We start from the raw sequence: 23,543 nt of genomic DNA, 5'->3' as shown, positions 1-23,543 counted from the left end.
TGGCTCCGAGAATTCCCACTCAGGAACAAAAGGCCATGCATAGGGACAGGTGCATTGATTTATTTTAAAATTTGATTGCAAATTATCCCTATTTTCTGGAACGTGTCATTGTGGGGGACTAGGAGTTCCAATACGACCCGGAAATCAAGCACCAGAGCATAGAATGACACACTCCAAGCTCTCCAAGCCCGCCGCCCACCCACAATGCAAGAATGACCAAGTTAAAGGTCAAAAGCATGCTGATTTGTTTCTTTGATAGCCATGGAATCATTCACAAAGAGTTTGTGCCTCCAGGCTAAGGGGTTAATCAATACCTTTAGCAAGTGGTTCTGGAAAGACTGCAAAAAAGGGACGTGTGTATGCGACCAAACTTCAAAATGAACTGGGTGTTGCATCACGACAATGCACCTTGTCACACAGCAACTTCAGTAAACACATTTTTGGCCAGTAACAATATTCCTGTGGCTCCTCAGCTTTCTTATTCGCCTGACTTGAGTTCTTGTGACTTTTTCCTATTCCCGAAATTGAAGGGACGTCGGTTCAGGGACGTGGGCAACATTCAAAAGGCTGTAAACTGACCAGCTGAAGGCTATTCCAATATCCACGTTCCAGCACTGTTACGAAGAGTGGAAGAATCGTCTCCAGCTCTGCGTGGCTTCCCAAGGCAATTACTTTGAAGGAGGTAACGTTGCATTGTAGTGTTCTTGGAATAAAATAGGTTAAAAAAGAAAGCAGCTTCATTATTTTATTTACACACATTGGATGTTTAATTTTTAATATCGAGGTATTTATTACTTACTGTGTTAGTTAAATGACACATTTAAATTAGATCCCATCTTCATGATGGGGCCGCGGTGGCTCAGTGGTAGATAGGGTTGCCAACTGGCCGGTTTCTCACCGGCCTGGCCGGAAATATTGCTGTTATTTTGATGAAAGCCGGTGACTGGTACAAACTTCTTACCAGCCCCTTTATGACCGTTTTTTTTTTTCAAATTTGTATCTAGTTCGAAGTATAGATTTGAAAAGTCATTTCATTCTGTAAATCCAAAACTGTCACCTTTCACCATCTATCAACGATTAATATATTTTATTCATCAGTTTAGATAATTTTAAAGAGATGACGGCAACTATATAAGGGAAAATTTGAAATTTACTTCTAAGGAATTTTATATATTTATTGAGAGTGACAAAAGACTTCTTAAAGCAATTTCCTGTAGTTGAAGTATAAGTTTAAAAAATAAGTTTAATTTTCCAAATCCAAAATTGTCACGTAAAGATTAATCTACTTTTGTTAATCTGTTTCGATAATTTTAAAGAAGTGGCAGTTACTGATAAATAAAATAACATGATCAATGCCGATTTCAGTTTCTCACTTATAGTACAATGTATCTATTAAGCTTATTAGTGAATTTTCTAAGGATATGCAGAATACAGGTGATAATGCACTTTTGTTCACGATAGTACATTTCCTTCCCATGCATGTGTCCCAACAGAGATACTTCACATTTAGACCTATATCATAGGGAATTTAGAGGGGTGCCGGTTTTTTTATTTTCCAGAGCGTTCACCTCTGGTGCTTGGGATCCCGGGTTCGATCCCAGCCCTCGCCAAGTGAACTTTGCGGTGAACAAACACCGTGTGCGTAGGTTTTCTGAGGGTTCTCCTGTTTCCTCCCACTTTCTTCATTGCACTATTTCAATCATTACTCATCATCACCGTCTCCTTTAGCCTAACCGGCATATCCGTGGGACGTAAAACTCAAAGATTTCATTTCATTTTTCCCATCTTCATGATGTTTGGGTTGCACATCATTCAGGAATATAATAAAACGGAATATCCTGCAATATTAGTCTACCCAAAATTGAGAGTGGAATAGTGGGTTGCAGATCTCTCAGGTTTTTGGAGAATACTCAACAGTTCTTATTTTCAGAAATGGTCCTTGACAAGAAAATCAACCCATAAGTATATGTGAGGGCTTTGTTCGAGAAAATATATAGAACACGTTTTACTTTATTATTTTTATTTATATTCTTTTGTTTTACATTTTTTTTAAAAATGAAATTATGTCATACATGCTATAACAAAAATTTATTAATTTGGAGTATGTAGACTTCACTTGGTCCTCGGAATCAAAAAGGATATGATAGGTGTTAATAAAGCGTTTTTCAAGTTGTTGGATACTTTTTTGATCGTTTCTTCTGTTCAAGAATCGTGAAAATCACCTCAAATTTTGCTGGAACTTCTGAAAGTTCATTCCTGTATGCCTGGGTAAGTCCTGTTCCACTAAAAAGTGGAATAGGTTTTATAACAACAAAGTCCGACATTGATCTCGAAGAAGTAATAACGATCTTTCTCACTTGAACAACTAACACTGATATTTTGATATTGATAATATATCGCAAATTTATATTTGCGAGAAAGTATTTAACTCCTGAATTTACGTAAGATTAACATAGAGCGCTATAGTCTGCTGATAGAATGGCATGGAAAGCTTAATGCCTCATGTTAACTTGTGATCTGAGAACGAAAGAAGGATAATGTTCTTTATATATATATATATATATATATATATATATATATACATGATAAAACTCTAATTATCCGGATTAACGAGTAATTCCGAATATGCAGAAATCCGGATAATTGGAGAAGCCATTACAAAAGAGTTATGTTGTGAGATAAAAAAAAATATCTAAAATAGCTTTTGTTTAATGAAAAGGTGGGTATGATGAAAATAGATCATTTTAACTGTAAATAACTTTTAACATACAGAAAATTCAATGTAAAGATAAATTTTAACGTTGGTTTGAATTCAAATTTCAAGGAAATTGTATTTTCACGTAGGAATACATACAATTCACATTTCTATAAGTTTTTTCTTTTCTTTTGTGTTTCCTTTATTTCCTTATATCAATGCGGATGACTGGGGTTCGAATAATTGGAGTAGCACACTTTAAGAAGACTATATGGTGTTTATTGACAAACATAGAAAGACTAGTGTCCTATGCTAGACTGAACTCCCCTTCTATTTTGCAACTTTTTCTTTTATTTTGACTTATTTCTACACTACCCAAAGTAAGGTGAATTGGCACCTTTTTTTAAACGTTATATTCACTGAAAATTAATACGGCTTATACGTTAACTGTTTGTATAATGGGGTGCAAAAGTGCTTTCTAGCTACTTTCTTTTTCCTAATAAATTCGGAATGAAGTGTTCAATTAACAATCAAATATGAAATAAGTTGTAATGGAATCACAATCAACACTGTAGTTCTGACTTGTATAAAACATATATAAGACATATATATGAGTATAATGAAAAGACATAGTATAATGAAAAAAGTGAGAGAACCTTGACAAAACTCACGATATTTGTCCACCTGGCAAGAGCTGGGATCGAATCAGGGACCCAACGATCAAGTTTACATACAGAAAGTTATATACGTCGAGATTATGAAGAACGGGGTCTATTAACACTGAAATTACTATTCGGATTTTTATGCAAGTTTCATATTTCCAGCAATGTACGAATCAGCAAACATGTGCACTGAAAAATCCTATAAAAAATTTGCATAAGGTTTTAGAATAATATAGTTGTTCCTCCTTTTCTCTCAATTGTAGGAATAAGCCAATACCCAATTATTCCAGTCGATACCCAATTCTCAGATTTAAACATACTAATGTCTTTCTTGTGTTATCACCTGAAAGAGTGTGATCCTTAAACTTGATTATAGAACCGACATCGAAATAATAATAAACAAATAGGTCTAGGTCAAACCAACAAATTGAAAAAGTAAAAATATTTTATTGCATTTTTTCCTTTATTGATGTATCATTTTCTTCCGAACCAAACAAAAGAAAAAAGAAATGCTTTGAAGGACACCCCCGCTCTTCTCCTTCCTTGTGAAAGCCGCAACGTATAGATTTTGAGGATTTTTCAAGAAAAAGAAGGGAGGGGTGTGTATAGAAAGAACAGTGTTCAGGCGGGTTGAGGTTGAACCCATATCCTTCCCCTACGTCGGGGGTCGGGTCCGTGACACAGAGGAGCGAGGAATTCAGCATAGCCTAGAGGCACAAAGTGGGCTCGGCGGGCGGGTTGGTTTGGCCCTTTCCACGCAGCCAGTTTTAGTTGAGTTGTACGCGGCTGTCAACTCCACTATCACGCGGGAAGAAACGGACGCGCGGAGAGTGTGGGGTTTCGTAGGCAAGTTCAAGCTCTTCTTGGCGGCGCGGCGCACGGGGGAAGAAGAGGAAGGAAGGAAGGACGAACGGACGGCGAAAAACTAGCGCTGCAAGACACACACACACGTATCAAACATATATACATACATACAAATACACAATAACAACATCGAAAGGAAACGAGAATGAGAGAAGAAAGAACTTGACCATGAAATCTGTTTCCACGTATTTTAATTGCTTTTATGTACAGCATACATGGAAGTCGCTCTCTTGTCAACTAGTCTCTTAATTGTCAACAACGCCGTTAACAACTAAATGTTATATTTATTTACGTATTTTATTTTTTTCTTAATTTCTTCAGTGGATACTTACAGATAGCGTGTGTGTCACGACAAAGAAATCTAGTGCAAATAACATCCTCGAAGAAACAGTGGATCAGTGTTTGTATTGTGTGGGCGTGTTTGTTATGAAAACGTGTTTTACATCCATTGAACAATCTTGTGTCTACTAATTGAGCCATTATCATGGTGAGCTTACTGTTGCATTATGCTGAGCTCAATAATTTTTTTTTAAGTGACTGTTCTGTCGAATTCGTGATTTCTACAGTGTTCCCAAAATAGTATATTTTGTGCTTAGTGCATTGTGACCGCTCAGGTTTGTTTGTTCTCCACCTGTTGATACCAAGGAAAGAAAAAAGCTTAATTTGCTGAACGTCTTAGAACTGTCTGTGAAAAAATAAAACAGCTGTGTTCGTTTATTGCAAGATTTTTTTTTGTTTGTTTGTTTTTGGTGAACCAAGTATTCATAAATATTCAATGTAAACAGAACAAACAAATGTGTTTATGAATCTTCTTATAAACTTAAAGATTGACACATCTTGAAATTGGCAATTTACATTTAAAAGTAACGAACTCAATTAACAGTTATTCGTTGATTTGTCAATTGTCAAGCATTTAAACCGAGGAGTTAAGAAAAATTCCTCATATAAAAAGATCAATTTGCTGTCAAGGTCTTGTGATTCTGTTCTGTTGTTCCAAATCCCAGGAAAGACCAAATACTTTTTTTTTTTTTTTTTGGTCCTGCCAGGACCAGAGTACGTGAGCGTATTGCGTTCATTGATGTTACGATTAGCGCAACAACCACGATGTTGTTGAATTATTGGAAAAGCGCAGTTGATTGTGGCGCTACGGTGAGATGCTGAGAAACTGAATAAGACGAAGAGAACATGAGAAAGAAGAAAGACAGAGGAGAATCTAAGAGAAAGATTGGGCGTGGGAGACGAAAGAGGGGAGTCAGCAACAAATCAATTTGATCCGGTAAGTGGCGGACTAGAAAGAAGGTTCATTCCCAGTGAGGTGTGTCGGCGCCAGCTTGAAATTCGAGAGAAAAGAAGCGATAAAGCAAGAAAGGAATAAGAAGAGTAGAGAGGAAAAAAGAGAAACAGGGAATGGATGGAGACTGAACTGGTAATGAAGTAATTCGTCACTTTGCCAAGGTCACGGCACGCAAGCGTTGATGAAGAAGTGAGAGCGACGCGAACCCGCCCCGGTGTCGGCAAATTAAGTAGTGAATAAAGCTTCCACCAGAATAATTTTCCCTCTCCCCTTCTTTGAACTGTGTTCTCTCTGATTTTTGTCTTCATTCAGGAAAGAAGTCAGCAAGTAATTAATATTCTAGAGAAACTTGTCTTAATATATTAATTTCGTAATATACACATAACTAGAACTCATAAAACAACTACTACGTTTCATTATTATTAACACAAAAAATCAAAGCAATGTTCAATACAAAAGAACAAATCCCTCCTGATAGTTTCAAGTGTAGCTTTTGATTATGATCCCTCATATTGACTCTGTCTTTATTCCCAATATTTTGTTTTTGCACATTAATTGAAAATACAATGAAACCAAAGAAAATACTCCTTTGCGAAATGATTCTCAAACATGTGGATTGCACAATTATTTCGAACTATTTTCTTAGCGATCTGCGATTTTTAATGTAATAAAACTTTGGATGAGCAACTGTGACTCCTATGTTATATACTGTGTACGTGAACTGACTTGTGTCTAGTAAGAAAATATTTTTCAAAAAAAGTGTGTGTGATGAGATGTTGTCAGACTATTTATGCAGAAATGCCTGAGAAGAATTCTTCTCCCCCAACAGGGTTGCCGCTACAATTTCCATCGGCTTTCGCGGCGTTTCATGCCCCTATTCCCGTGGACCAAAGGACTCATGAAGGGAGATACATCTGGGATCCCGCTGCCAGGGTGCACCCAACAGCGTTTACTCATCCACCACCTCATGGGTAAGTAACATCATATTTCTCTTCTGTATATGATTGTGCATCTTTTGTTTAGGTACCGTAGCTAGAAAGGTTAAAAACTTTTTTTTTTTATTTAATTTTAAAATTTTCATTTGTTACGGTACGCATGTTAAGATGAACGATTTAGAATTGCTGTTTTTTTTTTTTTTTTTTTTCCGGCTAACAACTGAAACTAACCCAGTTTAGAAGTTCAGAACAGAAGTGACATTTAAGCAGGACAAAATATTACCACAGATGTATCGTATTAGATGTGATACATTCCATGTATCTCTTATGTCTAAATTAAATTTATTAGAGAAATCAGCTTAAATACAATACTAATTAATTTTCAAAACAGTCCTTTTCATTAAGCCAGTTATGTTGCTATTTGTCACATGTTTTTCAGGATCAAAAGTATAACTTCATGTGATCTTTTACATGTATATACTGCCGTGTATTGAATGGATTGGCTTACTGAACTCGAGCTTCCTAAGAATTGACATAGCACTCATACATGTTAATTAATATTATTTTTAGATTATTAACAATAACGTTTTGTGTATCATAGTGATAAAGTTAATTTTGTCTCCTTCAAAATGAAGTCATAGGAACCTAACTGAATACTGAAATCATTACGAAAGAAAATGATCGGTATTTTTTAAGTGTAGACAAAAACGTTACTTCTTTTTATTTTGCTGTAGATTTTTTGTATAACTCATTATAACTGATATTTTTTTTATAAAGATACTGATTAGTCTATTACGCAATTTTCTAATTAATAATTATAGCAACATAAAGCCCAAATTTCGAATTATGTATTTTTTTAAATATTTTCTATTGTTTTTCGTGAAATATATTTAAATAGAAGAAACGGCATTAAATGACTGCTCTATTTAATGGTAAATAAAACGAATACTACAAAGAAATTTATCAAATTCAGATTTAAAATTTAAATATTTCATAGGGTGCAATAAAAAACTACAAATAATAGTTTTATTAAAGTTAGCAATTATTTCCATCAACTACACTATTATTAACGATCACTATATTTAAATGAATATAGTCAATTTTTACTGACAAGAATTTATAAATTTTACTGTGAAACATTTATGAGCATAACCCTGTTATATAGAGAGAAGACAGTAAATTATTTCACACTTCGTTATGAGTCAGTAAAGAATCAATCATAGGCTGAGATAGTTTTGCATAAAATTACATGAGAACTTCATTCGGTTGATTAAAACAAAAACAATCTGAGAAAAGGCATGATCAGGAAACGAATTAGAATAATGTAGTCTATAAGTGAATATCTCTAGTTCTTTAATCGTTATCTTTAAAGCTATCTTCCGAAGCATGTGAACATTATTTTGAACTAGAAATTATGAATCCTAAACTCATTTTTTAAAATCCATTAATTAGGAGTTAATCATAATGATTTCTCTCACAAGAAGCTTTTTTCCGACGTAATTTTAATATTTTTGTATTGATATTAATATTCAACTGATGACTAAACTTATTTTAAAAAAAACTTTCATGGAATATCCTTTTTGTAGTTTTAAATTTAATTTACTAACTAACCAAAACACTAAATATATTTAATAATATTTATGTAAGAGTTTTGGTAATGCGTTCATCAGACACGTTACACAAATGTTATTAATATATATGTAGTGCTTTGGTCACTTTTGTTGTATTAATACTGTTGACTATTTCCAAAACTATGATGAACAATATACAAGAAGTACGTAGTGTATTCACTATTTGCAAAAAGACGCAGTAAGAAATGAAGAATTCATTGTATATAAAGAGCTGAGAACTAAAATAGTTCATACTGCCATTAAGACATTGTAGGCAAAATTTCGTCACATTATTGTATATATATTAAATTTGATGCTTAAAATTTTCATATCCATGGTATGTATTTGTATAGAAATGAGGCTTTGTGGGCAATAAGCTTGTCACGATGTCAGAACATAAGAACTACAAATTATTATTTTTTATTTCTGTCATGGGTAGAGTTACCCTGTCTCTCAACCTTTTATATACATTATTTATAATATAATTGTCATTTTCTCCAAATTGAGAAACAAAATCCGTAAACTTTACGTATATAAATGAATATAAACTGCGAGAGAAGGCTGCTTGTAGAAGATGTACATAATTCTTTGGTATCAATTTCATGCATTCAGATGAGTATGAAAGAGTCTCAATCAGTTCTCCCTTCTTGGCCATTGTACTTTTGACGAAACTACAATTATTCACTCAAATCCATTTTAATAGGTGTTGAAGTTGTTCTCAAAGTCATATTGAATAAATAACCAGAAAGGATACTTCATATACAGTTTAAAACTACTTTGTTTCGTTCATCATTATGATTTATATAAGAAAGTATTCTTGTCTTTTCTTTGAAATAAACTAGAATTTTTTGGATCAAAAGCTCTTTTATATTTCAATCAAAAATTTTCTTGGAGGCCTTATGTCTGGAGAACTACATAAAGTGTAACTATCAGTTAACTCAGTATGATGTGCTTATTCCGTAGCAATAAGAAAACTGGATTTACGGGTCGTTCAAAAATTTTGTGGCCCCTGATCCAATTTGCCCAAAAGATCCAATATATTTCAACAAAAATTTTCTTGTAGGCCTTATATCTGGAGGTAGCATGATGTGCTTATTTCGTAGGCTCCGTTCAAAAATTTTGTGGCCCCTGATCCAACTGGATCAAAAGATCCAATATATTTTAACAAAAAAATTCTTGTAGGCCCTATATCTGGAGAACTACAAATAGTGTAGCCAAACTCAAACTATCACTTAACTCAGTATGATGTGCTTATTCCGTAGAACATACGAAAACTCGATTTAGGGATTGTTCTAAATCTTTGTGGCCCCTGATCCAAAAACTAATTATTGGCCAAGATTAATCTTTTGATCCATTGTTGGTTTTCATAATTACTTGTACATGCCCGATATTTGTCGATACGAATTTATGTTGTTTGTACTAATTTAATAATACTTAAAAATTAAGTTTCCTTTGTACTTAGGTAAATACTATCAAATGCCTCCACGTTTTACTGTGGGCAATATTTTGCTTTCTTCGTTCTGCATCTTTCATACAGAATTCGTCTGAACCATGTCTTGGACAAAATTCGAACGTCTCGTCGGTCCCTTTTTTCTTTCATTCTAGGCCAAACAATTTGCAACTCACTGTTTTTTTTTTCTTATGATCCCCTTTCCTCCTCTTCTAGGTCAAATATAAAAGAAACGCTAAAATAGAAGTATTAGTATTTTCAATGAGAAATCTAAATATCAAATCTCATGTCTCCAACTTGAAGAAACTCCGAGATATGGACATTTTGATGTAATAATTTTCACGCCCTATATTCCCTTTCCTTGTCGAATTTCTAAAAATCCTTCGTCAATTTTGCCTTACGTCATAAATCTTATGCACTGTCCAAATTTCAAGTTTCTAGCTTAAGTGGTTTGGCCTGGTTGTTGATTAGTCACTCACTCACTCAGGAATTTATATATATGCCTTTTGATAGCTCCTGGGACTATTTTAGGTTTAGGGCTGAAAATGTTTCTTCCACTTTCTCAATCTTCATATTTCACTTTTAACTCCCAATATTTTCTCCTATTTTTCAAATCATCGATCAGTTGGTTCTTCTTCTTACTCTACGCTTTCCTTTCGTCTTTCTTTCTACGGCGGTATGAAGAAGACAATTTTTTCGCAAGATATGTCAAATCCAATTGGCCTCCCCATGAAGAATGATTACTAAAAGTGTGCTGCTCTTCTCTCCTACCCGTTTTAAAACAACTTCGCTTGTTACTCTCTTTGTCCATTTTATCTTCTCCATCTTCCTCCACATTTCCTTTCATAGAACTTAAGTTTTAGAAAGGAACATTAAAATAGGTTTGACAAAGAAATCAATGAAATTGAACAGTTAGACTAAAATTCGTTTTCATTTCAAGGAAAGCTACAAGACAAAGTTAATGCATGCAGTCAATATTGTTACGAGAATGTAATTTATTGGAAGGCATGTGATAGAGGTGTAAAACAAAGTGCTGTATAACAGTGAATAAAACAGAATTCTTCAAAAGTATACAAATCATCGTGTGATATTTCGATTTGGTTTTGGGGAAAAGTTCCAATACCTATCTCGTGAATTCGATGTGATTTATTGCAGATATTATCGTTCTGGAAACAATATTTTGGAAAATAAGGAAAACTTGCTGTCATCTGTTAGTAATTGACACTCGCTGCACAAACCTTAAACTGTTCATGAAATACGAACAACGAGTGGAGATAATAATAATTACAGCCCGGATTTATGTGCAAAATGTATGTTTATAATAACATGCAGAAACGTATAAAAATATTTTTTCTTTCCGACGGACTTGTAAGGATTCGTTTGAGACGCATATGATAGCGCATATAAGTGCATTTTTTGAGTGAATTTCGATGTGCTTGTATATTTCGTAAACTTCGCAGAATACTGCATATTTCTGAATTTTATTGCTGCATACTAGCATATTTCAGAGTATATCACAAGAAAGTAGGTTATATTTAAAGTGAACTGAATTACTTTGTAAACGCAGATGTAGAATGAAACATTGTATAGAGTAATAGAATAAAATGTTGTATCCAAACTTAGTCCACCTGACTTGTCTTGCACACTGTCTTCATCGTGCAGTAGAAACAATCAGATGCCAATATCTGGAAGTAGACGCGCTTGTACCAAATATAAAGAAAGTATTTGTGTGAAAGCTCGTACATATCTTTCGCGAAGTTGCGAAAAATGTTCCGCTACCTCCACAACCAGTTTAAAACCGATGGGGTTCGTGGGCAGAAGTTGTGTTGTATTATGCAGTAAACTTAAATCAAGTGAAGGCAGTTGTAAACTCACTAAATCCCGATGATGAAGCCGCTATTTATGTGTCACAAATATGTTTCTCTACAAAATTAAGTACATACACAACCACTTCTAGAGAATACATGAAATTATCAGACAGTTGGAATGCCGTAACAATGCTTTGCTGCATTCACTCTCTTTGTTAGGCGAATAATCACAGACTGTCCAGTGAAACTACGTGATGCGGTATTGCGAAACTACTGTTGGATAAACAAAACTTTGCCAGGTATTAGGCCAACATTCCAGTTACAAAACAATCTGTGACATTGCAAATATACTTAATGGTGAAAATATAGAATTGGAAGAGGACTTAATACAGAAAGACATTTGGTGCTTTACACATGCATCAGTGACTTTTGCTGATGTAGAAAGGAACTTTTCGATCTACAAAACGTTTTTCACTGATAAATGCAGAGGGTTTACAAAAGAAAGCCTAAGTTCAAACTACAGAGGTCATTGAGATATTTTTATAAGACATTGAAGTTTTATTTTCTTAGTGTATATTTCAGTGAATGCGTTAAAATTTTTAATGTATATTTTAGATATTTTCCGTGCATATTTGCATGCATATCTCGGGGTTTGTTTGTGCATAGAAATCCGGGCTCTAATAATAATAAACACATAGTTTGATATGTTAAAATTTCTCCATATAGTTACAATATGACTAGGACGATGAAACGTATAAGGCAATACCTCCCTGCCCGATCTAACAATAATACAATCAATAACTGTACACTATTTTACACAACTTATTGAAAAGCAATTATGAACAAAATTGCTTTAAAACTGTGTTATTTACTGTCAACTTTATAGTAGGTATGAATTATATTCTAATTTTATATTTGACTATTATATAATCTTTCACAATTTTTTTTTTTTTTTTTTTTTTTTTTTTTTTTTTTTTTGCAAATCTCACGTTAAGAACAAATTTGTGAACGTGGTTTATTTACAGATAAACACTACTGAGGTTTAGGCATACAGAATGTTCCTTGCACTTGAAACTATGCGGTATTAACTACCCAGGATTTGATTCGTTTACAGTTGTGCTTTTTCATTGGTCAAAATATGAAGTTTCTACATTTCTAGTAGTAAAATTCAACTAAATTTTGAGTACTCAGAAGTTAATTTGGTTGTAATATTGTTCAATTTAAAATTTTCACATAACACTATAGCGTTAAATTAGAATAGTATTACTTTTTGTAACTGAGTTATATTATCTATATATATAAAAGAGAACGTACAAATCCTTTGTTCCCTCATCACGCTAATACGGCTGAACCAATTTCTTTCATTTTTGGGGGGTTATTAGGATTTGGACCCTAGATTGTTTTTATCATATCACTTTAATTTTTAATTACCAGTGTCTTGAGATAATTGACGATTCAAGTGTCCATAACGTACAAATCCTTTGTTAGTTCATCATAGGTAAAAATAAACGTATTTATATGCAACCCGCATGACCGTGTCACTCGGCGGGTTAACATAAATGACAGGCGATATAATGTTAACATTTACTGCAAGCATATTTCACGGGTATTAAACACATGAGATATGGAGTTGTGCATTTAAATTTTCATTTCAACCCAGCGAAGCGGGTAATATATGCTAGTTTTTAAATATATACATTAGTAACTTCATATTATTGTGATCTACACTATTTTATACGGCTTAAATCTCTGTTAAATTCCTTTTTGAAGCACTTATTCTGTAGTTATTAACAATTAGTTCTACATGTTACTTTACTGCTTACATTTAGTGAGTGACTCATTACGTTATGTGCAGGAACAAAACTGTGTAATCTTTAGATTCTGATCGTACTAATGCGAATAGACAACTTTTAATTCATTAATTAAATTACAAGTTAAATTCACTATTGTCAATCAGTGTTAACATGTAGATTTATCATACATATTTAATCCATTTATGAGAGCAATATTGAAGTTGATTCGTAGAAATTTTATATAAAAAAAGAAATTTTATATAAAAACTTAAACTCGCTACCTCGTTTCAACGCTGGATTTAAATTTCTAGGGTTAAACTTAAACTAGGGCCTACATAAAATGTTATTCATGTAAAATCAGTGATCGAAGTGAGACGGTATGCGGTGGTATGCCATACAACCTCTGGTTTCTCAGTGGTGAAGACATACCATCTCTGGCTTTTCAGTGATCAAGACATACCGTCACTGGAAAGTGGATGCTAATATATTTTTAATAAATCCTTTCCTATACACAGTAATTGACGAATTGCTATGCACATCAAAGATTTTATTACATGTAGAAATAATTTTCAAGTTTTCATCACCAACATTTTTGTTATATTTTTCCTACCTTTTGTTTTTAAAATAAGATCTCTACAAAGAAGTTCACCCTTGCTCCTACGCAAGAACTTGTGTTGGATATGTTGGTTGCGGATAAGGGTGACAAGACAGAATGAAATCAGTCATGGGCCCAATCCAAACAAAAGGCAGTATATTGAGGCGACTCGTTTAAACTGAAATCGGAAAGTACTGTTCTGGCTTCTTTTGTTTACAATGGTAAAGAAATACATGAGTTCAGTATTTATGAGAAAAAATATAGTTTATGCGATCAAAAGAATATGTTAGTTTGCTCAACTGTTCTTTTATGTGGTGTGGTGTGTTAAGATTTAATTGATGGAGCTTATATACTTTCATTAAAGCGTATTTTTGCTTCTTTCTAATAATTGGATAACCACTTTCCGGGGGTTTGGAGTACCCCTCAGTCGAAAGGGGAGTTCAGAAGTTTACCAGCGGGAAATTGTTTAAAAATTGATAGTATAAAAAAATAGGTTTTAGAGCATTTTTGTGTATAATTCTCTATAAATCAACTTAAGGGTATTATTATTATTATTATTATTATTATTATTATTATGCACAGAAGATTGGGCCGGGGGTAAAGCTTCTCCATGCCCCACCCGTAACTACGAAAAGTTCTTCCATGGTTTTGAGTCATTATGTAAATAGAAATGTAATCTTTTAGGCAACATACCCTCACTGTATTTCAAAATTTAGATAGCCGGTATGTCGAATCAAAATCGTAATAAAACATGCCGCTTCTGCTTTTTTTCCCACTTCGAACACTGGGTAAAATAGTATTTTGTGCGCTTCAGGGAGAGTATGAAACAGACTGAAATCTAATAAAACTTTCCAAGATGTGTTTTTTCCTTAATATCCATTAAATAGAAATAACAGTAAGTGCAAATATGCCATACGTAGAACATAGTCCGAATTTTCGATAATAATATTTTTAAAAGAATGGCGGGTGGAAATGTATTAGGTATTTCAGTTTAAAGAAATGCATCTACAGTTGAGTTAAGTTAGATATATTCTTTTACAGAACGAATCAAAGGCAAAATTAAAAGTGTCTGTTAATATTACATCTGAAATCTAATATTCTAATAATGGAAATGTCCCCCCAAAAAAAAAAAAAAAACTATTGGTTTTTATTATGATATTTGGTTTCTGACTATACTGTTCTCTTTGGCCACACATAAGTTGCGTAGTTATTAAAAATATGTATTAACAAATTTAACTTTTAAAATGGAAATCAAAATGAGAAATACTTGTAAGTAATATTAAAGATTTTGGTAAGTAATAATTGTGGTTATACGTTGTTAAAAAACCATGTGCTTAATTCTGTAAGCAGTCTGTGGAACAAAATGGCCATCATAATTCACACGTAAAGTATGCATCATTGAAGTCTGCTGTAACTCGAATGTGTAAACTACATCTATTAAGTAATAATTTACATCAGGTACGATATCTGTTGACTTTTCTTGTAATTAATTGACATCAAAGCAATAACTAAGATTAAATAAAATAACAAGAAAACACGACTGCACTGTACTACTGCTGAAATGTATTTACTTATTTCGTAACCAAAATTTGGATACAGCCATTTTACATTCAAACACCAGGAACCAAAAGAAAAGAAAGGAAAATTTGGGAAGAATTAGGCCAGTGTATATATTGAAGATGCCATCTCTGGCAATTTTACCTGGTGAGACTGAGAAAACCTGGAAACTCCCAGTCATCATTGGGAACATTGCCACTCGAATCTGTTTTCGATGTCAACTTAAGATGATTAACTCCAGATTGCGGATTGCGAACGCGAAGCTACTTAGCTGGGTAAATTAATTTGAAGTACAGTAAAATATTCATTTAAAAAAAAGTTTTGCATATTATTTTGCCAAGTGCTGAAGATGTAAAGAAATTTTGAATATATAAGGCATTTCTTTTCTGACGTTATAGATTAACAAGCTTTTAAATTATGACATAATAAGAATTTGTGACTTCCAGATAAATTCTTGCAATATCATACCTCAAATGTCATTATTTATGTTAAAATTATCTCCATCTAATATAGCTCGTAATTTCTTTGAGTTTGCTGCAATTTTTGTTTTACATCACATTGCTTGAAGTAATGTAAAAGATATACGATAAGTTTGTTTGGAACGCTATTTGAAATAAGAGAAATTATCTTTTCAAACTACTTACCCAAAATTGCAGAGTCCATATCTTCATAATCACCATTTAAATTAGCACAAAGCTTTACACATGCATCGTTATTTAACGAAAAAAAAAAAAAAAAATTATGACAGTTGTTCTCAAGAAGTTTAATTATCGTCAAATTGATTGTTGGTGATTGCATAAATAGAAATTCTTATTATACGTAGCACTTTTTTTTTAAAGTAAAGGGTTTAGTTTCTGTTTGCAGTATTAAAATTTTTCTTTGATTATTTAAATTTCTCTGATTTCTGTTCATAATTATTGTAAGCAAATAGTTCTGTACTAGACTCTGGAGGGGGGAGAGCTTAATCCCTATTGTGATAACCTTTAGCTCCTGTACGATTTTGAGTTCGTTTAAATAAATTTATGTTCAAAAAGCAAGAAGTGAAGAAACTATATCTTATGTCTTTGCACGAAAAAAAAAAATGTACTATTTGATTGTGGAGCAGAATAGAGAACCTATTAGAGAGACGGAGATATTTGAAACAAAAAAAATGTGATCGCTTTGTTATCTTACAGTATTTATGCTTGTTGATTTGACAACGATTCCTTGCATGGTTAAAAAAGGGGCGGATTTCGTTTTTTTTTTTTTTTTTTCAGAAATTCTAGTGTTTTCAGTTACATTTCAACACGTTATTTCAAATACAAAAACCGTGGAATGGTGGTTAACATCAGTGTAATGGAAGTCACACAAACGTCATTCAAGATTGCATATTTTAACAACGTGCAATGGGTGCGCAAGGGTTTCCGTATAAAACACAATTCCCAGATATCAGATATGCTAGTAACAGTATTCTCAGATATGCTCTGAAATAAAGGGGTGGGTCCATAGTAGGGACAAGGTAAGCTTGGCAAATACAGTGAAACCTGTCTATGTTAGCCACCATTGGTTCCATTGAAAAGTGGCCAACTTATAGAAAATAAGTGTGATTTGTGTAATTTTAGAATAGGATTTCTAATATTACTTTATTGTAAAATTTTAATAAGCAATGGCACGACAGCTACTTTTAAATAGAGTAGATTATATAAAGTAATCATAACAATATACAGTACTATAAAAAAACGCAGTATGTTTAATTAGCTACAAGTGTTTCCCTCGGAGCATAAGGTGTTTTGAGAAAATGTTAAGGGAATTCATATCTCAAAACCTCTGCTACCTTTCGACAAACTGTCAGGTGCCAATAGTTGGCAAGTCAGATAGTTAGCTTTAACCTTGAAAATTTTCCGGAATTACTAAAACTTTTCACTGATGAAATAGCTAATGGTTTTGCCAAAACAGACAGGGTAAACAAATGCGTACAACCGTTTCCTGAATTCCTGTATGTGCTTTTTCTTATTCTTCCTTCACCATCACTTTATCAGGATAGTATTCTGGCCATTGATCTTCAAGAACAAATAGTGGGAATCCATGCGTGTTTGTCTCCAGTCAGAAATACAGAACATCTTCCTCTCATATGGGAATACGAAAGAGTTAAGAAACATAACAAAATAGTATTTTGCGTGGTCAAGATACGAGGTAAATTTATCATTATCATCATAGGGTAAATATTGCTTCAATGAGGCCAACTTCCAACATAGACAGGTGGCCAACTTACAGAGTAGTAAGTAATAAATATCTTATGAGAAAATGCAGGTTCAAGACGAATCAGGCCAAGATAAGCAGGTGGCCAACTTACAGAGGTGGCCAAGCTAACAGGTTTTACTATATATATATAAACTTAGGAACCGTCAGTTCTACAGTTCGTAGCGTTCGGAATAACGCGTGCTGCGATTGTATTATTTCACGTTTTTTACGAGTATAACGAAACAAAACATTGCAGTACGCGTTATTCTGAACAGGAGAGACCGTGATGCTGGTTGTCCCTAACACTTCAGACTTCCCGCAAAACATTTCGTGTTACCTTTTGCCTCCTTTGGATCCACGTTGAGGTTAGAGTACATCTGGGAATTCTGTTTGGGGCATGACTTGGGAGTTGTGTTCTCTAGGGAATTCTGTGCGCAGCGCACCCATTGCTAAAATATGTAATTTCAAATCCTGTTTGTCTGATTTTTTTCACTGATATTGACCACCACTCCACGGTTTTTCGTGTTCAAAATAACCCGTGTTTAAATTCAGTTTTTCCATGCGTTTGGCCAGACGGCCCTTGCTCTGAAAATATGCACTTTTACCTACAGGTCTATATGAACGTTTTTCATTATTTTGATGTAAGAAATTACCTCTTGAAAGTTATCGGTATAATTCATTATTGATCACTCACAGGATGGATCAGAATTATCGCTAATATACCGTAACAATCCGTCACGTAGCTAAATGGAAAAGACAGTAGCTAGAAATGATTAATTCACAGTCGGCTGTTGTAAGTAGCTGCCAATAGACTGTTGTGTTAGTTTACATTTTTTAAAAAAGTTTGTAACTGCTTTTGGATCTCAGATATCAAGTCTATGAATTTTGGATCTCAGACATCAAATCATACTGAGAGTTCAACGTGTTAATATTCCCGTTAGCAAGCTAGTAAAAGACCTAACAAAACGATCGTCGGGAAAAATTCTATCATGTTAGAACAAAAGATTATAAGTTTTAAAAAGAACGAAATTTGAGCAGAGATTTCTTTTCTATATAATTTTTGTAACTAATGGAACATTTTTATCTACACTTTTAAAAATGAAAGTATAATCTCACAGCACAAATAATCATTATAATCAGTGTTCGAAGTGGGAAAAAGAAAGAGGCGGTATGTTTTACTACGATTTTGACTTCACATACCGGCTACCTAAATGTTGAAAGGCAGTGAGGGTGTGTTGCCTAAAAGATTGCATTTCTATCTACATAATGTCTGAAAACCATTGGAGAGCTTCTCTGTATTAACGCAGAAGGGGAGGGGCATGGAGAGACTTTGATTTCCTCCAACTTTCTGAAAAAAAAATCCCCTTATGTTGTATTATAGAGAATTATAAACGAAAATGCTCAAAAACCGAATGAGGATAATAATTTCCTGCGAGAAAACGCCCGGTCCCCCACTCGACTGTGGGGTATTCCAATCACCCGGAAGGTCCGCTCTCACAGCAGACAATTCCTAAACCCATCTATGCTCAAAATACGGCATTTATATGCATTAAGGCATGAAGACATACACACACATACATAACAAAGAAACAATTAACTGTGGCACATCAAAATATAAACTAAGTGAACTTCTTTCCAGACACCTCATTTTAAAAACAAAAAAGTAAGAAAAATGTCGGTGTTGTCAACTTAGAAATTGTTTCTACATAAGAAATAAAACATTTTACGTGCAAACCTTTCGTCAATTACTGTGTATAAAAATGGATTTATTAAAGGTATTCAGCATCTACTTTCCAGTGACGGTATGTTTTAATCATTGGAAAACCGGAGACGGTATGCCTTCAGCACTAAAAAACCAAAGGCGGTATGGCATACCACCGCATACCGTCTCACTTCACCCACTGATTATAATTTTTCAAATTGACCATGGTTTGCAGTGCACGAAACATACTTTTATCCTTATCTCACTTCGACTATTTTGGACTTAGATATAATTCTAACTTTAAAATATAAACAGAAAGTAAATATTCGAAAGAAAGTTGTTTAATTGTAAAATTGGATTCATACAATCGCCGTGCAAGTAAAAGCAAGTATCTTAAAGAATAAATTGCGTGTCTGATGAGCACTGGAAAAGCAATTGCGTTAAGAAAATGATGAACTACCAGATGTGTTTGGTGAAGATACTTGTTGTCAGTGAAGTCATACAATTATGTAAAGAGAAACAGCTGTCGGCGTAACGAAATTGTTGACAACTCTATCATCTGAAGCATTTCTATACAACAAATCTATTTCACTCCACAGTCTCTATCTGAGGTCATTTCGTTCTGAGGCTAATGGAAACTGCATGTTTTTCATATGAATACCTAAAATGTTTTACGAATCAATGTTTTTCTTTCTTTATTTTAAGTTATATTCAAATTGTCGACAAGATATTAACTACTTGTAAAACTCAATACTAACCTTCATGACTCGTTAATTTCCGTGCATTAAAGAAATTGTGCTTGGAAAATGTCTTATACAACATTTGAAAACACACTAAAATATTCATGATAATTGTAAATTATAATATGACACTCTTCTATATTTTTTTCAGTCATACTTTATGCAACGAACTATTTCATTTGTATCATTAGTACATTTACGTAATTTATTATTATTTACATAGTTCCGAAGTATCACAGTATAAAATTTGAAAATAAAAATGTTAATCTATTTTACACAGTAAAATGTATCAAATGATCTACCTCAATACTTCAAGTGATTGTCTGAAGCATTTTGAGCTTAGTAAACACAATTGTATAAATCAGTTATTCAGGGATGGTTGCTTTTTTTAAAATATTTATTGAAAACTTGAAATTCTTGAATATCATTTTAGTATCATATATATATTGGCGGATCCAGGATACGATCAAGGGAGGGGATAAACCATAGTTTGCAGCTTCATCCAGTGTAAAGCAGGATTAAAGCCCATTTTATACAGTGTAATATCTGAGCGTCAAGGGTGGGCATGGGACCTTGGATCCGCGCCTATATATACATATATATATATATATATATATATATATGTAAATAGAGACAGGCTTATTAAAATATATGTGAAATTTCAGCTCAATGTATCAGTAGATTCAATAATAATAATAATAATAATAAACGAGAGGAGCATTCATGAAATAAGATCCTATTCTTGAAGATGTGGGGTCTAATTCATTTCCACTTGTGACAGATTTTAGATTTTAAAAAAAATACTAGCACCTAAATACATGGAAAATGTGTTGCTGTTCATTGTTGATCCCACTTTAAGAACCACTACTTTAAAGTACCAAGAAAATACAAAGACACATCTAGTGCTTTAGTGCAACAGTAATGGGTGAACGAGTGGTATGTTGAAAATCCTTAAAATTCATCGCTGGATATTCGAATGTCGAAAACTATACTAATCGCAGGGGGTGTCAAAGTTCTTTGTTTACTAGTCAAATTTCTCAGTGGGAAACACAGCAAAAATTAGTCAAGAGAGACTTCATTAGAGCATCGCACCAACAAGTACAAGTCTCTTAATCCGTAGAAGCACTGTAGGTAGAGCACAATTATGTACATGCTATGAAGCAAATACCAAGTGCCGTTTCTTTCAAAATAGATAGATTACCGTTCAGCAACAGAAGAGAAGCATGCATTGCCACCATCTTAAATACGTAGGAGGTCTGGTATAAGCGTTGTGTGGATTTTTTTCACTGTTTTGTAAACTTATGTTCTTAAAATATAAAGTAAAAATCCTCTCCGTTTGTAAACGAAGAACTTAAGCTCTTGTGCAGCTTTCTTTCCAAAAGATTCGTATCAGAAAAGCACCCCCTTCCAGGAACGGACTGGTTGGTCTCTGGGCTGCCTGGTGCAGGTACAAAACAAGTTGAATGGAAAAGCCTTCTTCTGTTGTTCCTACCACTTGGCCCTCTGTGTTCTAAAAATAGAAATAAAATGACAGAAACCGAAATTTACAGCAGTTTTCCGTTACAAGGTAACAAATTAGTTATATTCTACCGCTTTTCTCTTTCTTTAATACAGCTTACAGAGGGGGAAACATAAATTCTTCCACACACCCAATTCCCAAAATTTTTAGTAAACCTCAGCGACGAGGATTTGACTTGATCGTTTGTAGAATTTGAAAATGAAATTAAAATCATATAACAAACCACTAGATTCTCAAATACAGAAGATATTTGATAAAGATTATGCATTCCAGATAAGCCATAGTAAGAAGTTACTAAGACAATGTTAACTTAGTCGATAAATGAGTTTTTTTTTTTTTTTTTTTGACATCAAATCATTCTAGATAAGCTTGTAGTAGCACTTACTATATCACACGTAAATGATTATATTCTGTTGGATATTTTTCTCCAAAATACCAATATTAAAAAACACACGCGCACACACACACAATGCGAGCAATACATTTTAAAAAAAAATCTAATACAGGTACAATGCTTTGTGTTTAACTAGACTATTTTCAATAAATAGAATTCAGAGGATCTAAAAAGACTGCACTTACTAAGATTAACCTGTGTGAACCAACATGTTCTATCCTATGGAACTTGAGCGATTCTGGATAGGGAGGATACACGTGTATTTCGCCCATAAAACAAAATTGACATGATCAATTGTCCTGAGGTTTCGAAATTTGGATTCGGCATAAAACAATACGTTGAATCCATACCCTGGCGTCCCCTGCATAGAACTTCTGTGTGTGTGGCTGTTACGTGTATCCTACCTACTCAAAATCGCCCAAGTTTTTCGCCCATTAAAAAAATGACTCGGTCAATCATCCTGAGGTTTCGAAATTTGGATTCTGTGTAACAAAATACATCGAATTCATATTCTGGGGTCCGGTGCACAGAACCTTTTAATTTATTTATTTATTGTATGGCTGTGTTATTAAAAGACCGTAACTTTTCAATTTTATTTAAAAAGAATTGCAGTTTGAAGGTTGAAATTTTCCAAAACGAATGGCTACAATAGGATATCTATCCTTCTTACTTCAAACAACTGAAAGAGTGAAAAAAGAAGAAATAAAATAAAAGTTCTACGCAAAACATAGTTACCACACTCTTTTACAAGTTAAAATACGTTTCGAACTTAACAATTTTCAAGACATTCTTTAGCAGGGTTTTCCCGATTTTTCCCTTATATTTTCCACTATTCAAAGGGTAATTTACTAGAGAATGAATGTCTGTAACTATTTTGTTCATATTGCATGAATCATTAATGACTCTCTTCGAAAAGTAATTATTTAAACCTTCTTTGTTCAACAGCTACGTACCTATATACAAAAATATAGTGGAGTTTTACATCTTCGAGTAAATTGATGTTATTTTTTGTTAATGAGGCTGAAATGAACGTAAAGTGGTTCTCATGAAATCTGTTACTGGTGAAGATCATATTTAGTGAAGATGAAGACACCGAAAATAACCAGTCTCTTGGTTTGTATATTTTGCATAAAGAACAAGTTTATAGTAATTTCGTAAACCTTAGCGAAAGAAAAAAAAAGTAATGAAGTAACTTGGTTCGCAGTTAAAGGTCATTAATTTTCTGTCTTACAAAATTTAAAAAAAAAAAAAAAAAATGTTATTCCTTTTGTTCGCGAGATGTACGTCCAGTGCGTACATACATCAGTAATATTTGTGGATGCTGAGTGGCAAGAAACGGTCTTGAATAATAGAGTAACTTTCTTGATTTCATGGCCCATCCATGTCCTGTGTTTTAGTTAGTTTTTCTTTTCTCTCTCTCTCTCTCTCTCTCTCTCTCTCTCTCTCTCTGAGTGTAAAAATTATATAACTTGCAAAAGATTTTCATAGTCTCAGAACAGAGAGAGAGAGAGAGAGAGATGTATATCATAAAAGCCAAAGTTTGTGTATGACTTACAACTACATACAACATATGCACACGTGTGTTTAGCTATATGTGTTGTACGCCCTCTCCCCGTCTCTTGCAGAACATAATAATTTGAGCTCCTCAGTGCATCATCAAAAGGTGAGATTGCCTGAAAGAGCTTAGCCTCCAGTGCTCATTTTC

The 23,543-nt window shown here is 33.6% G+C and overlaps 1 protein-coding gene across 4 annotated transcripts in view; it reads left to right on the top strand.

Annotated features, from left to right (window-relative positions):
- The window catches only part of ci (transcriptional activator cubitus interruptus), a 583,442-nt gene that overhangs the window by 340,987 nt on the left and 218,912 nt on the right, over positions 1 to 23,543 (top strand). For 2 of the 4 annotated variants that reach the window (XM_081748737.1, XM_081748735.1), the window contains exon 1: positions 4,070 to 6,486. In XM_081748737.1, the coding sequence (XP_081604863.1) occupies positions 6,284 to 6,486 (203 nt within the window). In that variant the 5' untranslated portion in view covers positions 4,070 to 6,283. Of the gene's footprint in view, positions 1 to 4,068; positions 6,487 to 23,543 lie in introns of those variants that run through there. The other 2 variants (XM_081748738.1, XM_081748736.1) reach the window with 2 other exon arrangements.

The sequence above is a fragment of the Thermobia domestica genome, chromosome 2, assembly GCF_964235325.1.
Source record: "Thermobia domestica chromosome 2, izTheDome1.hap1.1, whole genome shotgun sequence".
Taxonomy (NCBI): Eukaryota; Metazoa; Arthropoda; class Insecta; order Zygentoma; family Lepismatidae; genus Thermobia; species Thermobia domestica.
The sequence above is the reverse complement of the archived record's forward strand: the minus strand, read 5'-3'. Positions and strand labels throughout refer to the sequence as shown.